At 40.2% G+C, this 20,787-nt stretch overlaps 1 protein-coding gene across 12 annotated transcripts in view; it reads right to left on the bottom strand.

Moving 5' to 3' along the window:
- Nucleotides 1-20,787, bottom strand: part of CLIP1 (CAP-Gly domain containing linker protein 1) — a 114,285-nt gene that overhangs the window by 39,820 nt on the left and 53,678 nt on the right. For 6 of the 12 annotated variants that reach the window (XM_037878520.2, XM_037878528.2, XM_037878523.2 and 3 more), the window contains 7 exons: nucleotides 16,849-16,973; nucleotides 16,043-16,259; nucleotides 13,883-14,080; nucleotides 11,950-12,053; nucleotides 10,324-10,384; nucleotides 9,063-9,095; nucleotides 4,249-4,353 (listed from right to left, as the gene is read on the bottom strand). In XM_037878520.2, the coding sequence (XP_037734448.1) occupies nucleotides 4,249-4,353; nucleotides 9,063-9,095; nucleotides 10,324-10,384; nucleotides 11,950-12,053; nucleotides 13,883-14,080; nucleotides 16,043-16,259; nucleotides 16,849-16,973 (843 nt within the window). The remainder of the gene's footprint in view (nucleotides 1-4,248; nucleotides 4,354-9,062; nucleotides 9,096-10,323; nucleotides 10,385-11,949; nucleotides 12,054-13,882; nucleotides 14,081-16,042; nucleotides 16,260-16,848; nucleotides 16,974-20,787) is intronic. The other 6 variants (XM_037878529.2, XM_037878525.2, XM_043529742.1 and 3 more) reach the window with 2 other exon arrangements.

Here is a 20,787-nt window from a genome sequence, read left to right on the forward strand (position 1 = left end):
TTAAGGCAGCAATATCTTGAGGAAGTGTTTAATAAGTTAAATGACTGGCTTTCACATAACCTATTAAAGCTGGTATGTATCATTGCAGAATCTAATCAACAAAATCCTGCCCCATGAACAATGAAGAAAATGTACAGCATATTAGATAACTGTTTCAATGACTCTCTTAGACCAAAGCTCACTTTGTCAAAGGAAAAGATGGCCAAATAGATGAGAGATAAGGGAAAAACAAACCATCACTCCTTCCTAGGGTTTCTAACCCTCCCAGTTTGGCCGGGAATCTCCCGGAATTGGGCTCAATCTCCCAGAGGCTACTGAAGCCAATCCAGGAGATTTTAGGTTGCTAAAAGTTAGGTTGGCAGCACAGTGGGGCTAAGGCAGGCTCCCTACCCACCCTGGATCCATGCCGCTTCTGGAAGCGGCTGGCATGTCCAGCAGCAGCTCCTAGGTGCAGGGGCGGGCAGGGGTTCTTTGCGCGTTGCCCCCGTCCTGAGCACCTACTCTGCAGCTCCTATTGGCCAGGAATGGGGAACCGTGGCCCATGAGAGCAGCAGGGGTGGTGCCTGCAGGCAGGGGCAGCCTGCAGAGACCCCCTGGCTGCCTCTGCATCTAGGAGCCGCTGCTGGCCCTGCCACCGCTTCCGGGAGCCACCCGAGGTAAGCAGCACCTGGCTGGAGCCCGCACCCCAACCCCCTGCCCTATCCCTGAGCCCCCTCCCACACCCAAACTCCCTCCCAGAGCCTGCACCCCAAACCCCCTCCCCCATCCCTGAGCCCCCTTCCACACCCAAATTCCCTCCCAGAACCTGTACCCCGAACCTCCTCCCTCAGCCCCCTCCCACATCCAAACTCCCTTCCAGAGCCCACACCCCAAAACCCATCCTGCACCCCAACTCCCTGCCCCAGGCTCAGCCCGGAGCACCTTCATACTCCGAACCCCTCAGCCCATACCCCAACCCCCTGCCTGCGAGGGTGAGGGAGAGCTAGTGACAGAGGGATGGGGGTTGGAATGAATGGGAGGCGGGGCCTTGGAGAAGGAATGGGGCAGGGCAAGTGTGTTTAGGTTTGTGTGATTAGACAGTTGGAAACCCTACTCCTTGCCCCCCTACAACTAAAACAGAAACTGCTATGATGAGTAATTTTCTAATGCAGAAAAATGATAGTTCCTCAAGAACCTCAGCAAACCAGCTCTCTCAAGGCTTTTCAGTTTGAGGAGAAGGATGAAGACAACTGCCAGCTGCTTGATTCACAGACTATCTTTAAAGGATACACCAACTAGCCTTGAAATATTTTCCTTTGCATTGCAAGGAACATCATAATACAGCTGGTGTTAATTGGTTCATTTCTATGCCAGGTGGAATTCTTCACATAGAGGGCTGAGCTCACTTATCACCTCTTGGACCAGTTTTACAGGTTCTCATCAAATATTTGATACTACATTCTGAACAGCTGTAGTGTATTTTAAGGTTATTCTCATCTCTCAGTTACTGAGGGCTTGTCTTCTCCAGCTACAAGATTGCATGAACACTGAAGCCATCAACAAGGGCTTCTCAACCCAGCATTGATGTGTACATGTGAGAGGAATTTAGGAACAAGGAAATTCATAAACAGTGATGTCTTGCAACAGGTGACCTAGACTCCTATCATGTAATGGAAGATTTATGACCTTTTGTCACATAGTCATTGACTTTCTGGTAATATTTTACCAGACTTATTTTTTTAGCACAATTTGGTCAGTCATGCTGAGGTGTCTGCTGAGAATGGCCAACAATAGCGAGGATACAATATGGCCAACATACACGATTCTTACTAACCTGTCCTATAGTTGTAGGCTTTGCATCTTCTCTTTTGTAAATACAAATAATTTTGACTGATTGTTGCCAAAAAGTCTGAGGTTTTAGGCCCTGTGTGGGCAGTTTGCTGGAGTGGAGCAACAACTATATTTCTACAAAAAAAATACGCACCCTCTTCTCCCCACAAACACATGTCCCAAATTTTGCCTAGGATCCACTAGCATGGACCCCAGCAATGGACTGGGCACAGATGAAGTCCCCCCGTAGCGTGACATAAACCCTGGCACAGAAGGGCCCTTTAGGTACTGGGAGTTGCTCGGTCTCTACTGAATCTCATGTTAAAGGAACGCATAGCTGTATGCTCCTGTACTAGTCTGGTCCATCACCATAGTGATGCAGAATGACAAAAATGAACCAGACACACCTTTTTCTCTTCTGTGTAGTTTCACTTTTGCCTTCCTGGGGTCTAGAAAAGAGCCAAAGTTCCTCAGTTTCTTTGAGAATAGTAAGGACCTGACAGGTGGGGAAAAAACCTCAATCAACAGGAAGCTCTCCAGCCAAGCAGAATTCATTCCCTGTAGAGAGGTTTCTTTTCTTCCCCCCAAAGAAAAAGCAACTGGCTTGTGTTGCATCTGCTAACTGATGGTCAGTTAACCAGAGGTGCCAAGATGCTTACAAATTGGGCTCAGGTTTAGCAAGTTTTGAAGAATCCCCTCTCAGTGCGAGATATTTGAATGCTATGATACCATGCACATGCTGCAAGTAATATTAACTGTAATTCATCTGTGGGAGTTTTAAGATTCCTCAGTTTCGCAAGTGCCTCTAAATCATGAAAATTTGGATCCATTACTCCCATCCAAATAAAAGTTATTGGATTACTATACATTTAGAAGATTATTTCCTGCTACATAAAAGCAATCCATCTCTACAGCTTTATAAACAAAGAGTAGGAATCTATAGAATATACTTCCTGTCAGAAAACAGAGACCTTACTGGACTTCTGCAAATACTAAAGTTAAAACTTCAGATTGATAGGAGAAAGTCATCTTATTAATCTTTAGCATCCAAAAACACAAACTATTTTTGCTAGGCAAGTGTGGGGATTACATAGGTTCTTATTAGATGTATGGCAGAGGGCTAATAGCTATCCACATCTATATTCTTCCCACTCAAATTCCCTTCCTTGCTTGAAAAAAAATAACTAGTAAACAGTACATTGTCGTTAATGGTGTGGTTACTGTTTGCCTGTCATTCTGTTTTAATTACATGTGGCACTTTCTGGTGTGGAGAAAATGATCAGTTTAAATGAAATCAACATGCTTTATATTGTCGTAGAAGAAAGCTGATTGGATCACTTGCAAGCACATTAAGAACAATGAATGTCAAATCACTGACATTCATTACAATGCATAATATGCATTGTTATTTAAAATAATCTAAATCAATGGGGAGTAATCAGAGCTGTAGGCTGACCAGAGTCATTTCAAATTACTGGAATGCTTTAGGCTTAGAAACCATAAGCAAGTCATTCCTTCAAGCACAAAATAAAAAATGTCATTTTTTCATATGTGCAAAGGCATCCAAATATGGAACTTGGAAGCTATTTCCATTCTTCATGGTTCTGGACTTCTGAGACCACATTGGTACGATAAAGTACTATTACACTCTGCTAAACACACCTGCAAAGGGAGTACTGGGGTCAACTAATCTAGTCATATAGGATCTGTCTCAGCTGAAATTTGACACAGGGTTAGCATCTTTCTAGAGGAGAGATTAATATGGTTCTTGGTAGAAAGATACTAACATTGTTTCAAGTCTCTGCACATGTAGAACTTCTTCACCTTTCTAACAAGGGCATTAAAAAAAAAATCGGATGTAAGCAGAATATGTAACTAGTGCCACTGGGTTCCCTATGGAAGGACCATACCAACGGAGAACAAACAAACAAACTGTATGGCCACAGTACACACTGGTCAGCAAAATAAGCACCCAATGTTACAACCTGTACATAAGGTCCAGATTGCTCCATCCCCCAAAAACCTTCAGACTGGAAGAATTTGAGTAAATTAAATGAGAACACCTCTCTATTCACAGCAAGTCAGCATTTCTTTCGGAGCATAAAGAACCTCACTATCTGCTACAAGTGAACTGCTGAATACTTTCATAAATAGATCCACAACTTTGTTTGCCGCTTTGCACCTGTAGTCAAGTGATATCTTTCCATTTTGAAGAGATCTTACCTGGATTCCTTTGTAGAACTATATATAATAAAAATGTAACAAAAAGTCAAAATGTAGTAGTCGTTTTAGTAGTGTCCTTCTTGGCTACTTTCTATAAAAGAATATGGCAGAAGACAGGCACTCTCTTCAATATCCATTATACCCCGCAGACTGTGTGATCAGAAATCCTCCACGTTACAAATAGGTCTTGTTCATTTAAATAGTGAAAACCATTACCCTAGTGTCTTCTAACTCCCTCTGGAGTTTGTCAGCTTTGGTCTTTTCAAAGAGCAGGCTCTGTTCAAGCTCCTTAATGCGGGCATGCTCCAGTTTGGTCTGCGTCTGTTAGTAAAAAGGAAAGGAAGAGAACACAACAGTGCCACCATCACATGCCAGCACAAGAGGAGGATGCCACATGCAGGCCGTGCTGCCAGTATCTTCTACCAAGGATGAGCAGAGAAGATGCAGTGGGTAAAATGAACAGGGAAACTCTATGGATGAGAGAGATGGACTGAAAGTGTAAATGGTCTGATGTGTGAAATAAAACAAACCAATCACAAACAAGAAGAAATACGGACAAAAAGTAAGGTAGATTCATGCAGCCAAGTAGAAGTTATTTATCAGTATGTGAAGTTTACCAGCACAAATTAGAATAGTTAATACTTTTTAAAGAACTATAAGCCCCTTCCCCCTATCACCCCCAACTAATATACTAATGTATATTTATTTGGATGTAGCTGAGTTAGGTTTTTAATTATGAACTAGGGGATCAAAATTCAGACCTGGTGTCATAGGTGAAATAACACCATGGAACAGGAGCAGCACCAAGCAGGTCTGAATTTGGCTGTAGCTATTGATTAGGGCTTCTGTAGAATGCTATTTTTAATTTCTCTATGGTTTTCAAGTTTGTGCCATAAAAATCTTCCTGGCAAGTCCTAGGCATGTCAAGATTCATTTGTTGCTATTATATGAATGGTGTGAATACACACAGAACATCTTTTCCCCACCTTTCCAGAAGGGGAGAAAATGTGACTGATTTAGACTTATTGCTCTGTAAGTAAAATGCTGATTTGACCATGGTACGTCACTCAAGTCTAAATTGGTTAGGCCAAGAAGAGGAAGTAAGAGGACTTGTGCCCTTTGTACTTCTAAAAGGCATTGTGTTCCAAGAGAGGAAAAGGAACCACACAAAGCAGAGCCAAGTGCCTCTGCCCTTTGCTCACAAAGGGGTAGGTTTTATAAAGAACTGTGGAATATCAGGATATAGCTCCTGAATATTCAGCAAAGGGGCTGAGACGCTTTCCCAAGAGTCTGCAAGAAAACATGGAGTTTAAGAGAGATGGAAAGAGTCTAGCAGTTACTCCCTTCTTGACTTGCACCACTCTGGGAGGGAAAAAGAAAAGCACATCCAGACTTAAGAACTGCATGTTACACTCAGCTCTGAACTGCAGAGTTCAGTACATTGTGTCAATCTTAATGCACATCATCATTAACCTAAAATATGCCATATTTTAAAAAGAAATATTCATGCCTGTTGGTTTAAGTGTCCTTTCCTAGAAAGAGGTGTGACCATCCCAACAACAGGGTGACCACCTGATGGAGGCTGAATATTATTTTATCTGTCTATGGCAAGACATGCTTCTCATCATGAGAAGTTACCCGTGGCAGACTGGAGCAACGTTCTTCTATGTGATTTAGTTGTAGCTGTAATTTAGTGTGAAGTACAGTGGATGGATGTACTTAAGCTAAGAAATATTAATTAGAAGAAACAGGTCTTTAGCTTGCAGAGCCAGCCGTAGAATACGAAGGAGAAGAGAATAATGTGAATTAAGATATGTGGGATCCCATCAAGGCCCTACTCCATCTGTCACCATCTCGTTGCCCATACTGTAGCGTTTCCACAGTTGGCAGGAGATCTGTGTATACCCAGGCATTCTATGTGCATTGTGCACCGGCATAGGTAATGCAGACCTAAGTCTCCACTGCCAGTGTCTGTAGCAAGATATTTTGAAATCCTTGTAAAGCAGTGTTATGTATAAACAGCGATAAGCTGATTGTGACCATCTTCAAAGCAGCCCCAAACAATCAAATAAAGATCGTAAGTACTCTCTGAAGAGGAAGTGAGATGGGGAAAAGCCTTTGTTTTGCTTCAGCTGTGTTCTCCTCCACCCATCAACTAATAAAAAAGATGGTTCACCTTACTATTTCATTCTGATCACATCAAGTTATTTCTCTGTGTCAAAAGCTGGAAGTTGACTCGTGCTGAAACAAAATAGTTCTGTATCCATCATGATGAAAATGATAAGCTAATTCTACCAACATAATTCAATAGGCCCCAAAACACAGGGATCCAAAAGTACTAAACTTGCTTCAGAGGCCAAACTTTCAGCATTTCCTTGGGCTAATGAAGTTTTTATGTGATTCTATGTCTCCTTTGTTCCTGAAGATCTTCAGAGGGCTTGACAAGACTGCCAGTTTTCCAGAAGAATAAGGATTGTCCTTTTACCAACAGCTTTCCATTATGTGGTTTGATATTCTGATGGGAATTAGAGATGTTAAGAGAACTTTTAAAATGTCTAAAAGTTTTAAATGCAATAGCTTTAATTCGGAGCCTTTGTGGGACTAGTTAGTGTGACTTCAGATCCAGCAAACAAAAAAACCAAGCCACTAAACAGCTCTAGAAATGTCTTGAGGTTTTTTTAACTAGTGGTTTGGGATAAACCTACATACTTACTTTGTCACATTCCCTGAGGTGGATCTATACAGAAGAGCATATCCAGAATTCTCCTTACAACATGAATCTCTACTAAAATATGCACTATCTTAAAGCTTTCTTTCTGTAACACCCATCATACACAAAGCCTCTTTTTAATCCCCTGCTTATATAGCAGCTATAACAAACATATCTAGGTGCTGTCCAATAATACTAAAACCTTCAGAGATCAGAGTTAACAGAACTTATTCAAAAATATCCCACCACACAGATATTATCTACACAAAAACAAAAATAAATAAAGATGCTCAGCTAAATATAAATAGAGGTGCAATCTAAAACATTCCACTCCAAACACCACTTTTGCTCATTTAAAGAGCAAACAAAAATACATAAGTCTGACTTCCAAAGGAAAGGCTCCAATTCCAAATAGGGATATCCACTGAGGAACTGTGGATCAGTCTGAGCTCCCTTCCAAACATCCAAAGAGACAAGTCTAAGGGACAAATTCTCCTCTTAGTTACACCAGAATGAATTCAGAAGATTCAATGAAGTTACTCCAGATTTATTTTGGTGTAACATAAAGGAGAGCAGAATTTAATACTAAAACTTGATTCAGATGTGAAAAATGACAGGGAACACTCTCTCTAGTCTGGGGCATTACAATTAGATGATGAGGGGTGAGACAAATCCTGCCCTGACTTACATCCTCTCCAACTCCACTAAGGATACATCTACCCTGCAAAAAATCCTGTGGCAATGAATCTCAAAGCCCAGGCCACTGACTTGGGCTCATGCTATGGCACCAAAAATAGCAGTGTAGACAATCCTGCTCAGGTTGGAGCTCAGGCTCTGGGACCCCCGCCCATACAGGGTTTCTGAGCCTAGGCTCCAGCCCGAGTGAGATGGTCCACACAGCTATTTTGAGCCCCATAGCATAAACCTAAGTGCCAAGGGGTTTTTTTTGCAGGGTAGATGTACCCTAAGTCATTAAGTCCCAAATGCAGGCCATCAGTTATTAACAATGCATGCCAATTGCACTCTGTGCCTGCTCTCACTCTTTGAAATGAAATTCACAGCTTAGTTTTGCACCTGGATCTACCTACTGATCCATCCGTACTACTTTGCTGAAGCTATAATGCTGACTAATGATTCTGTAACTGGGGCAGCAAGTCTTCAGTCCCTGAGCTGGCATGTTCACCACAGAACATGGTCTGGATAGTTTCTTATCTAGTGTTCCATTAAATAATCCAACATCACTCTCCACTCAAAAGGAGAGCAACAAGGGTTTTTCTTGGGAAATAAGCCTGTTGAGGGAGAAATTAGAATAGAGAGAACTGGAATAAAGACAGAGGGGAATGAGGAGTGCACAAAATAGGAAAGAGGAAAGTCACATGCAGATTTACTTCTAACACACCGTGTGCCTGATTTGGAAGAATAGAGGAGACCCAGATCACGGAAGTAGCTTCATAAAAGGAACACCTAAGAATGCATAGTAGGAAATCAGTTTTAGTCTTGAGAGCTTTCTATTTTGGTGGGGGAAGAGGGGTTGCAGGAGGCAGCCTATTATAAGATCTTCTTGAACCAAATCAAAAGCAGAGGATTTTTTTTTAATTCCATCAGCTTTGTACTGTGGATGGTGTAGAGGGGATTTATTTTAAGGACTTGCAAAGCAATATATTTCTTCTAGCCAATCCTAAACAATTTCTCTGTGTGTTTCAGGAAGAAATCCTGTTACGCTACAATGAAAAATCCGTAGCTTTGTACAGTGTAAATAATGAGATCATTCTTGTATTTTTAATCGCTTTTCCTTGGATACTGCTTTCTCTTCAGCATTTCATAACAAAAAAAAAGAGTAATCAGTAAGGAGAGGTGGGGCTATGAAATCTGTTCTCTAGGAAATTTCATGAAACGATGTACAGTGCCATCCACTGAACAGTAGTGGGAGCTCATGGGAAAGAACGCAGGATTTTGAGATGAATGCAAGTTGAGGCCTGCTTTTACAGAAGAGACTTTTCAGGGCCTAAGACTGTAGTTTCCTGCAAGCTCCTATTGCTTTTCAGTTGATTGCACTGTATTAAATTTGCGGTTTTATTTTAAAAACTAATGACGATACGTTCTCCCTGTCTTCAATTAAAGGGGATGCCAGTGTTTAGTCATTACATACATTCTTTGTGATAAGTGTTGTAATTGCTCTGAAAGCAACATGCACACAAATACTAGAGTCAATGTTTCAATAGCAGATTATGCAGTTAGTGATTAAGTCTATCAATAAGCATTTTATCTGTACACAATCTGTTAACATGGGATGTCTCCACACACTTAAATGCCCTCTTACATTTTCAGGATCTTCAGAAATCTGCCTCTTTTGCTATCAGTAAAAATTAAAAAAAAATATAGATATATATTTCACCTATTAAATGCTTAACACTATCACTCCAATACAACAGGACGCATTTCATTAATTTAAATTCAGCTTATACTCCTGAAGATATGCATCTTGTAGACCAACCAACCAGAGTCCTTAAAACAGTTTGCCATGATTTTAAACTCAATTTTAATTATCAATTGATTTAACAAAACAAATCCAAAAAACACTTTCATGGACTGAACAACTAATAGAGCAGAGTATAGATAGGTACTTTAAAATGGATGGAAGACTGACACAAAGTAGAACTAAAGGAAATGTCACATGAAATGGACCACAAGGCTAGCACTTTCATCATTAATGGTTCATAGGGTTATAAGTCAGTCAGTTTAAATTTCTCCTGTTCTTTACAATGGGATAAGAGTAACCAACGTTTTTTCAGATTAAATATGTTCAAAAACCAGAAGACGTCCAACATTTTTATTTTAAATTTGGATTAAAAAACTGGCAGTGTTTAAATGGTCTCAATTTGTTTCTTTCTTATTAACAATAAAAACACTGTGTACAGAATTATTTCAGAATGTTAGAGTAGAGTTCAGAACATCATACCAGCTAGACAAAGTAGGAAGGTAAATCGTGATAAGAGTATATACTTTGTATTTCACTGGTGTGCTTAATTCTGAACCCTCCCTAAACCACGCACGCCGATGTTAAGTCTTTGTTGAGAGATGTGCAGGAATAGTCATTATTTGGTATGAATCACCCAGAAGACTGAGGTGGTTAAATCTTCAGCACCCACTTCAACAGGGACATGACTATTAACTGCCAGTTTTAGAATTTAAAATGGATTTCTAGTTGTTGGTTTCTTTTAAATAATTTGAAAAAAATGTTAGCAGGATTATAAAATTGCAAAAAAGGATGAAATTTTACAAGGGATAAATTAAATTATTCTGCCACAACCGCAACCACTCAGCTACAGAAGCCATGCTGAAGAATACAATTCACTTAAGGGCCCAATCTTGACCATTTAAGCTTACACAAAGACTGCAGAATTGGGTACTTGAAGGTTTAGGGATCCCCTTCCATTTGTTCTGTGTACTCCTGGAATATCAACACGCAGTTTTAACTCTTCCTTTCATTGTCTTCACACTGTTAGGAATATAATGTCTACAACTGTTTGCACTTCAGTATCCTACCAAATGTGACTTTTACAAAGTTGGCAGTATTTTACCTCTAGGTCTCCTTTGGTAATGGACTCTTCCTCTACACGGAACTGAAGATCCTCCACCTTCCTATGAGTCATAAATGAAGACAGTTTTCAAAGAGAGATTGTTTTTTGTACTTACTTTTCATTAGAAATTAAAAACTACAGCAACATTATATTTTAAATTACTTAATCAAGTTACCAGAAAAAGTGGGAGAAGAGAAAAAGTTCAACCCTGATTTTAAATGAGAGAACACTGAAAAATTCATTAAAAATAAAGTATGACATCAAAATCCTTCCTGAAGTTCTTTAAAGTTTGGAAGACACAGTATTAACCAAGAAAATAATAGTTTAAACAAACAAAATATATTTAAATTAACTAGTCACCATTTCATTCATTTCTTTTTTAGACTCTCAAACAATGACCTGATAAAACGACTTGATCCAGTTGCCATCACTAATTTCTATGATTCATGCTAAAAATGGGTAAGAAAATTGGAAAATGTATTAAAAAAAATTAAGAAATTGGGTTTTTTAAGACATACACATTCTAAAACTCTAGTATAGGCAAAGCAAGTTGACCGTGCTGGCTGGTGGAGAGGAAGCCCGTGGGGGAGGAACAGACATGTGCTAAAGCACAACTTGCCTCATCTACACTAGAGTTTTAGAACGTATAGGTAGAACGTATTCATGAACAAGATCTCAACCTCCACTCCCCCACCACCACCTTTTTATCCTAGTCAAACTTTAAGTGGACTGAGAGGGACCAGATGGTGTGTTCCTGTGGAAGAGGGCTCTGAAGTTAGATTCTGAGCAACCTACACTGGATCCACAGTTCCCTCAACTCCACAAGAAATGTAGAGAGGAGAGAAAGGGTGCCTCATATCCCTTGAGCAACATGCACTGGCTGGAACTTTGTTGAGTGACTCTGAAGATGACCACGTCGAGTCTTCTCAGTCAAAGGCAGGGCTTGTGGGGATACAGGGTCTTTCAGACAATTAGTGTAAAGAAAAGGAACAATAAGAATTTAAGTTAGTATTTATCTTAACAGTAATTACAACGCTGTCTACGCAACAACTCCCTGCTTTTGGGAGTGAAAGATTTAAGGTGGTTGGATTTCAAGTTACTGTATGAGACTGTATCTAACACAGTGCAGAGAACTGTCAAAGAAAATAAACCTAGAGTATTTAGGAGGAAGAGGGAGAAATACTACATTGCTGAAGCTGTGAACTTTTCCCCAGTTGCAAAATGCCACTTCAGTTAATGTGCATCAGTCATGTATAGCAACAGCTATGTTGCTTGGCAACATGCTGAAGGAGAGCTCAAGGCCAGCGAGGACCAGAGTTAAAGTAGTCCCTCGCTGCCCTAGCAGCTGGTGAAAACAGGGTCATAACATTTATTATAGAAAGAGCTTTTATTTTAAGCCCTCTATGATGCAACCTGCAGAGGCTGCCTCAGTACCACCGCCTCTGCAGGTTGCAAACTGTTGGTCTAAGCAACTCCATAGCATGAACTATGCGGGTGACTTCACACCAGCCACAACACCCTATATTTGTCCCTTTGGAATTAGTCTATTACTGGCAAACCACCACATTTGAAACACAAAACCTTGTTTGTGATGGAGAGAAATCCCAAATAAAGTTTTTGGTTCACCTTTTCTCTTCCTCAAGCTGGTTGAGAAGCTCCACTTTTTCCCTATCAGCAGCTTCGACCATAGCCCGCAACTGGTCCATTTTTGCTTCCATTTCCAGTACATGCTAATTAGCAGCAATGACAGAATTTAGAAAGTAAAAAGATTAGGCAAGTCAATATTTACTTGAAGAAGTTTAAACAGGGTTCTATTTAAGTGTGAAGAAAGCCATATGGTTTGCAGGAAAGTCAAAATGGACAGTCAACTATTCTGCATGGAGGTGTAAATGGAAAGATTAAGAACAAAATACTTATAGCGTGGTAAAATGATAACCCAGGGGACAGGCACACAATAACCATTTACCAACACACCAACAGCATAAGCCACAAGGGGAGGTGTGGTATAATAGGGATTAATTAGAAGGAATTAGATGAAATATGAAAAGCAAAATCTAGGCTAAATATCAGACTAAGTCTTCCTGAAGTGAGATCTATCACATAAGAGCTGTCTTGTTGGGTCAGACCACTGTTCATTTTGCCCAGTATCCTGTCTCTGACAGTGGCATGTATCAGAGCTTCAGGGGCACTGTATAGAACAGGGTAATTAAGGAGTAATCCACGGTTGTCTTCCACTCCCAGCTTATGGCAGTCAGAGGTTTAGTGTTGCACTGACCATGGGGTTGCATCCCTGACCATCTGAGCTTATAGCCATTCCTGGACCATTCTTCCATTAACTTATCCAGTTCTTTTTTGAACCCAGTTACACTTCTGGTCATTACAACATCCCATAGCAATGAGCTTCACAGGTTAGTTGTGTAAAGTACTTCCTCTTGTTTGTACCAAACCCACTGCGTATTAAATTTCATCCGATGACCCCTGGTTTTTGTATTGTGTGAAGGGGTAAATAATACTTGTCTATTCACATTTTCCGTATCATCATGACTTTAGAGATCTCTATCATGTCCCCCCTTAGTCATCTCTTTTCTAAAATGAACAGTCCTAATCTTTTTGGTCTCTCCTTGTATGGAAGCAGTTCCATACCCCTGATCATCTTTGTTGCTATTCTCTGAACCTTTTCCGGTTTCTCTATATCCTTTTTGAGATAGGGTAACCAAAACTGGACGCAGTATCCCAGGTGTGAGCGGATCATGGATTTATATAGTGGCAGTATGATATTTTCAGTCTTATTTTCTATCCCTCTCCTAATAGTTCCTAACGTTCTGTTAGCCTTTTTGACTGCTGCTAAGCACTGAGCAGAAATTTTCAGAGAACTATCCACAGTGATTCCACGATCTCTTTCTTGGGTTGTAACAGCTAATTTAGAGCCCACTGCAGTATAAATACAGTTGGGATTATTTTTCTTCCATTATGCATTACTTAGCATTTATCAATGTTGAATTTCATTTAATTACATATGGAATGGTCTCTCAAGGAATGTGGTGGAAGCATCAGCATTTGGGATGTGTAAAAATAGACTGGATGAAGGAATAAAATTTGTACTTTACATGGAATAATCTAGCAATGGCCACTTAGGGAATGGACGAGATAGCACCAAATAGGTAGCTTCTGTCTCTAGTCTACAATCTGGAAATGATTGTTAACAATATTTATTCTTAATAAAGGTGTTATTGCCTAAGAGAGATTGTTTCCAATGTGTAATTTTAATAACAAATGTTTAGAGCGCCGCCTACCCAACTGCTCAGGGCACTGTACAATGTTTAACAGTGGTTTTAAAATACCACCTCTTAACATTCAGAATGAACTATAAACATAACTTCTTTAAAAGTCTCAACTTCACCATCCCAGGAACCTCTAAGAAGAGCAGTGGCTGCAAACAAGACTTAATTTTAAAACAGTGCCCATTATTCCCAGACTTGTCCAATCAAATAATAAAACCTAGTGTGTGAAATTGGCTATCCTACAATCATCATGTCAAAAGAGCAGCATTATTTGTTACCTGATCATGTCCATCTCGAGCCAATGCCAGCTCTTGCTCTATTTCCCCTACATGACTTGTTGCTTTAGCAACCTCAGCCCTCTCCAGGTCCCTCTCTGCCAGAAGCTGTTCAATATGCTGCTGCTTCTCCTTCAGAGCCTCCTGAAGAGCGGTGGTGCCAGAAATTTTCCTTGCATATCGGGAAGATGTTTCTGTTAACTTCAAAAAAGCAAATACATTAAAAACCTCATTATCAAATAAAAAGGAAGGATATAATCTTATTGTACAAGCATTTTGGGTGCTAGCTAAGCAGATGTTGTTTATACCTGACTGCAGCTCCTCCCACACTTTATACATCAAAACCAATGAGAGGGGAAAAGAATTTATTTCCTGTTTTGAGAATTAATTTCAAATTAGTTGCTCTGGAAGTTAATAAGGGACATGACTGTGCATCAAGACTATTATGGGGCAATCAGCAGATGGTATATAGGAGACTGAAGAGTTCAAATGAAAACAAAAGGCTGGCCTCAGTCTAAGATGGGTTCTGTAGACTCAGTTGAAGGCTAGCTTGTTAGGTTGCTGCTAAGCACCTTTTTTCATGAGCCCTGGCTAGATATAAAAATGTCCTCATAGTAAAATTAGTCATTCTTCCCTTATATATGGAGTCATAATCTTGGGTCACTTTCTGCAATCTAAGAACATTTTAGGTTTCCAAATGGATTGTGAAAAGCCTTCCCCATGAAGTCCCATTGCCACCTTTTGCGTCTATGAAAGATGGATAAATATTCCGAGCAAAAATCTGCTGTCTTCATTGGAGACAGTCTCCCATTGAAGCCAACGGGGATTTTCCTTGACTAAAAGGGAAAGTTCTGCAATCCTTGTCACTATCAGTACATTCTGAAGAGGTATAATTGATATCTGATAGGAATCACTCTGAGGATTTGAGCTGAACTAATAGTTTTTGGAAAGAACCACTTTGGCATGACTAAAATTAAGGGTATAAAGATAAATGAATCTATCTGCAAAATGTAATCTCTCTCAAATGAGACTAAAGCTTTGCTTGATCAAGTGTGTCCATTGTTCCACTTAATGGAATTGGCTGTTACAATGATCAGTGAGAATTTAGTGTGCCCCTATCCTCCATTTTGTCAAAACTTTTTGCACTGGGAGGGAAAGTGGCAGAACTGAGAGTACAAGAATTGCTACTAATGAGTAATAGTTATTGAACAAGTTGTGGGTGCAGCAAGTATAAAGATCGTAAATTTGTTATAATATGTAACAATTGACCTGAAACCTAGAAATTCAAACTTTCTTCCCAGGTCTTAAACTATAGATAGCATTTTTGATCCTATCAAAATCTCAATTATTCAAAATCACAACCTTGCTTTCTGGGTAGATTAGTTTTAAACAGTATCACAGCAGTTGTGACCAAGAGTGGGAACATGTCTCTTTCATGGTCTTTCCAAAGATTGGACAATTGACCCAAGACTATGACATTTATGTACCAAACTTTAAAAAATGAACATAAATATAGAATATATTAGATCAAATTAGTACTATGTTAAAATTAATCTCAACACCATACTTTGCAGTTTCTACTCTTTAGAAGCTCAGAGTTAAAAATTAATTAGGAAAAGAAAGAGGCTTCTTATCAGCAAAGGCAGATGTTGGATTTCCACATTACACACAACCATCTCTCCAATGGAACAAGAGAAAGATATTGCATTTTGGCCTGGCTGAGGCTTCTCATATTATGTTTAGTCAGACACAAGTTCATCTCTGGAAGCTTTAGTGTGGGCCAAGTCTGCAAACGTTAACGTAGCTTTAGTGGAGAAGCAGCCCTGGAAAAATGGACAACTTTCTACAACGTGGATCCCAGAATACATTGATGCCCTTCATTTTGCTGGTAGCATAAGCCCCTTTCTTATTGCAAAAACCTCAGTTAGTTTGAGTTAACTGTTAAATATATAAAGATAAATGTACAAACATTTATCTGTTCTTCAGGGCTAGCTAAGATTTCCTACATGCATGCTTTGAGTGAAAAACAAAAGAGCACAATGAAACATATTATGCTCTTCCCAAGAACTGGTCTATCCTCAGTTTACATAAGCAAACCACAGGCATGTGCCATATTGGTTCCCGTTTGGAAGTGTAAAGCATGCAATAGAAAAAGAACCTTACTAGTCCTGTACGGCTTGGCTTGCTGCTTACTGATGATGCCACAGAACTGAGAGAACTCAGGGAAGATGCACTTGGACTGCGTTTCAGAGCTGATGGCGTTGCAACCACTTTTCTCACAGTTGCCTTGGCTTTAGCTGGTGTGGTTGACGGAAATCCAATCTTGGTAACTTTGTGGACCGGTGCAAACAAGCCATATTTTGGCTGACACTGAAAATACCTTTAGAAAAAGCAAAATCAGATGAGGGCATTAAATAGATTAAGACTGCAGAGAATCACCTTTTCATGTACAGTATGGCAACTTCTAAGGAATTCCACATCAACACCCTAAACAAGGGAAAGGGGCTGCTGGTATTAAGGCTGCTTAGCACTATCCATTATAAAATTCTTACAACCTCTTTTCTGAGAAGCATTAACACTTCACTTGCAGAAAACTCAGCAGTTAGAAAGCCCTTGGCCTACAGAAATTCCATTCAGGTTTAGCAGAGTTAAATCTCCACTTCCCTTCTGTCACATGCATTCTTCCAAGCAAACAGAGAGAAAAGGAAACTTTTCAAGACCCTCTGCTAGCTGCACTAAATTAATTATCGTTATTTGTATTGTGTAACACCTAGAGACCGCTGTCAGGGATCAGGGCATCACTGTGCCAGACTTTGTATGCACAAACAACACAGAAGGTCTCCATCCCAAAGACCTTACAGACTAAGTAAACATTAATATGGAGGTTTTGAAAGATATATAAAACCAAGATTTAAACTCCAAGCAATTTTGTGTTAGTAAAGGTTATTATTATGGGATTATAAACTAACCTTGTTCCAGCCACTGCTCCGTCATTCTTTCCCAGAGGCTCATCTAATTCTACTCCACACCACTCTCCTTTAGCAAAGTCAGTTTCCCCCAGAAAACGTACTACTCCAGCTTTGGTGCCACCAACCTGAAGGGGGCGGGGGAGGGAGAAAGTGTAATAATTTTTACTGAGTTTCCAAACTAAAACATCAAATCAGGTGCTAAATATTTTTACGTAATTTCATAAACACTCCGCAAATTAAGGATTAAATATGATTCAACCAGTAACTATTTAGAAATGTTTACTCTATCTTTACTATTGCTTCTATTTTAACATGTTGAGTGTGTCTTCAGAACCACAACCATGACTGAATAAGACTAAAAATATATTTACCACTACCCAGTGCAGATGTGGGGAATTGACAGCATTGGAACCTGGGTTATAGCCAATTTCAGATGATCTGACGGTCCCTTCTGGCCTTAAACTCTATGACTCTAAATTAAGTTTTTCCTGCACCTATTTAGAATGATTTATTATTGTAAGTTTTTTTTATTATTGTAAGTCCACTTTTATGCATCTGATGAAATGAGCTGTAGCTCACGAAAGCTTATGCTCAAATAAATTGGTTAGTCTCTAAGGTGCCACAAGTACTCCTTTTCTTTTTGCGAATACAGACTAACACGGCTGCTACTCTGAAACCTATTGTAAGTTTGTGAGGGAAGGAGAGGAGACACCACAGCACTTTAGCTTCCTCATTGGAATAACTCAGATTAGCTAAATACTACAGTTATTCATACATTTAAAGGAAATATAAAGCATGAGGCTTGGCAGGCTTGCAAATGGAAGCACCTGTTTTAATTGGTGTAGGGAGAAAAAGCACTTTCCAGGCATTTTCTTCAGCATGTACTCCTGACCAGTGTATCGTAAATCATTCACTTTGCTTAGAAGTGTTGGGAGACCTTTCCAGACACCGTGATGGTGCTCTACTCACCTACAGCACACCCGTACAAGACATAGCTTCACCACTAAGAGAGGTAAGGAGGGACGAGAGAAGAAATTAAGTGAAGATTCAAGATGGGTTCAGTGTGACTGACCATCTACTGCTGGGACAAGCCCAGCACGGCAGGAGTCTTGCAGGTCACGGTAACAGCGTGTTGTGGCCTCCCTGTGAGAAAATCTGTGCAGCTCCTGCCTCTAGTACTATACGTTTCATGTGCACCAAATGTCAATCAAAACTACTTTTTCAAGAGGTTCCCTCATACATCAAGGGCATTTTTGGCACTTTTTTTTGTATTTGCAATTCCCAGCACACCCTGCAGTGAAAAGAAAACTGTACTGTGACAAGAAACTTAAAATGACCTGCCAAGACAAAAAAAATGGGTTTGTATCACTTCTCTTATTTATTATGTTCAAAAGCCTGATCTAGATTTTAAAATACAGCTTTTTACATTAGCAATTCAGGCCTCGTTCACTTCATTTTCCTGAGAAACTCTCTGGATGACTAGAGCACTAATAGCTTCGTGACATCATAGATATGAAGGAAGTGAAACCTGACTGAGAGGGGAAGTGATTTTTATTTAAACTGTTTTATTTTTATTTACACCTATTTATCTGAGAAACATGAATTCTCATTAAAGATTCAACACTCCTTCAATTAATGACAGAGAAAGCTCCTAATATGCATATCAGGAACCTCCAATAAAACAGGGAAGTTCAGAATTGGCCCTCCTATTTCTAAAATGAGAAAACAAGCAGAAAAGTGCCTTTCTGGTGGTCTTTATACCTGCTAAAGGAGGCAGACCTGTGTTTTCCCCCTTCACAGGTCACTTTTCGTAACATTTAATCTGCAGAGTATCTTTGTGTCTTTGCTTTTATGCTGGAATAGTAAGTCATTTTTGCCCTGGGGGAATAAAAACACTTTATATTTACAGCTAACATATAAATATACTACTAGGAAAATGTTTGGTATCTGGTGTTTCTGGCATAGAAAAGACAGTGTTTGTCCTCATTCGTAAAAGAGCAACAAGAAAAAAAAAAAAAACACTAAGTTGACAGACCGGAAGTCAAGTGGGATCCCAACACCTTTTTTACATTCCAGTCTAACTATCATGCTTCGTATTCAGTATTTCATTGGAAGAACTATCCCTGAATCCAAATTTGTTCCCTCCTCCCTCAAATCATCCACTTTTTTCCAAGGGCTAAACAGCAAACACACATCCCTAACCTGTTCTCAAAAGAAAAGCTAAAAGGAAAAAAAACAAACAAAACCCCCCCCCAAAACCCAAAACAAAACAAAACAGAAAATGAAGCTGCAAAGTCCATGCCAGACTCATCACACTGCCCTCATCCCACACCCTGTGTACTTTAAACCAAGTGTACTTTAAACCAGGATGCAACCAAGAGTGTTAGAGAACTAAAAAACTATCCTTCAAGCTCTTGTCAAATATCCATCCATCTGTTTCTAACCCCACTGCAATATCTGAGATTTCACCAAATCTTAGATTTTACAGAAATACTGGCCCTAAATCTCTAGTATAAATCTGATTTTATTGCAGATTTCTAGTCTTGCATAGAAGCTATATATCTGCCTGAAATAATAATTTAAAGTTAGTTCTTTAGATACCATATGTTAAGTGCTCAGCATTTACATAAATGTATGAACAATTTTAAAATAGGTATGTAGAAAACAAAATGCAGAGGAACAGTTAACTGTTAAAGGCTCTTTGTGTTAGCCTCAGGAGAGTGATATAATTCATGGTCACCTGGTTGAAATAGGGAAATTTTTGTAAGGGAACAGTAAAAGGACCCCATTCATCCTGGATCATCCTGGAGAATAGCCATGTGGCAGGGGGAGGAGTGAAGGGATCATCCCAGAGAATAGCCACGCGGTGGGGTGGGGGGAGATGTATGCTGCACATCCACCCGAAAACCAGAGCCCCTCCTTTTAAATGTGAAACCCAACCCATTGCTTGCTATGGGAAAGGATGATGCTGCAGTTTGAAACCATTCCCACATGTTATGCGTAAGAAGCCAACCCTGCATACCCTGTGCCTTACCATGGCTGCCTGGAAACCGAATTCTGTTGCCCAGCAGTGTGTGATGTGTCACCATACCGGCAGGTGCTCAATATAAAAGGCAAAATGCGACCTTGCACCCAAAGCACATGTGCTGTCTGCTGTGAATTGCTCGATTCACTGTGAAAGAGTCTCCCTTTTGTTCTCAGAAATGTATCATCTCAAATTTTACTCTCCCTTTTTATCTCTCGCCCAGGTGCATATGTTTCTACGCTCCCCTTATCTCTGTCCCTGAGGTTATCGCAGATTAGAAAGCCAAAAAAAATGCACCCGCGATGACATGTTTTCTGAGCTCATGTAGTCCTCCCGCACTGATAGGGAACAGCTTAATGCATGGAGGCATTCAGTGTTAGAGGCCAGGAAAGCATTAAGTGAGCATGAAGAGCAGAGGCAGGAGGCGATGTTGAGGCTAATGGGGGAGCAAACGGCCATGTTGAAGCATCTGGTGGAGCTGCAAGAAAGCCAACAGGAGCACAGACCCCAGCTACATCCATTGTATAACCAACCGCCTGACCTCCTCCCCAAGTTCCATATCCTCCTCACCCAGATGCCCAAGAACGCGGGGTGGGGGGAAGGCTCCGGGCACCCAGCCACTGCACTCCAGAGGATGTCCCAAGCAACAGAAGGCTGTCATTCAAATAGTTTGATTTGTAGTGTGACTACAAAAAGCAATGTGGCCTTGTCCTTCCCTCCTCCCCCACCCCACCCCACCCAGGCTACCTTGTCAGTTATCTCTTTTTTTAATTAATAAAGAAAAAATGCACAGTTTCAAAACAAGGTTACTTTATTTTGAAGGGGGGAGGGAGGGTGGTTTGGTTACAGGGAATTAAAATCAACCAAGGGGGGTGGGTTTGCATCAAGGAGAAAAACACACACAACGGTCACAC

Source organism: Chelonia mydas, chromosome 15 (genome assembly GCF_015237465.2).
Source record: "Chelonia mydas isolate rCheMyd1 chromosome 15, rCheMyd1.pri.v2, whole genome shotgun sequence".
In the NCBI taxonomy this organism is placed as follows: domain Eukaryota; kingdom Metazoa; phylum Chordata; order Testudines; family Cheloniidae; genus Chelonia; species Chelonia mydas.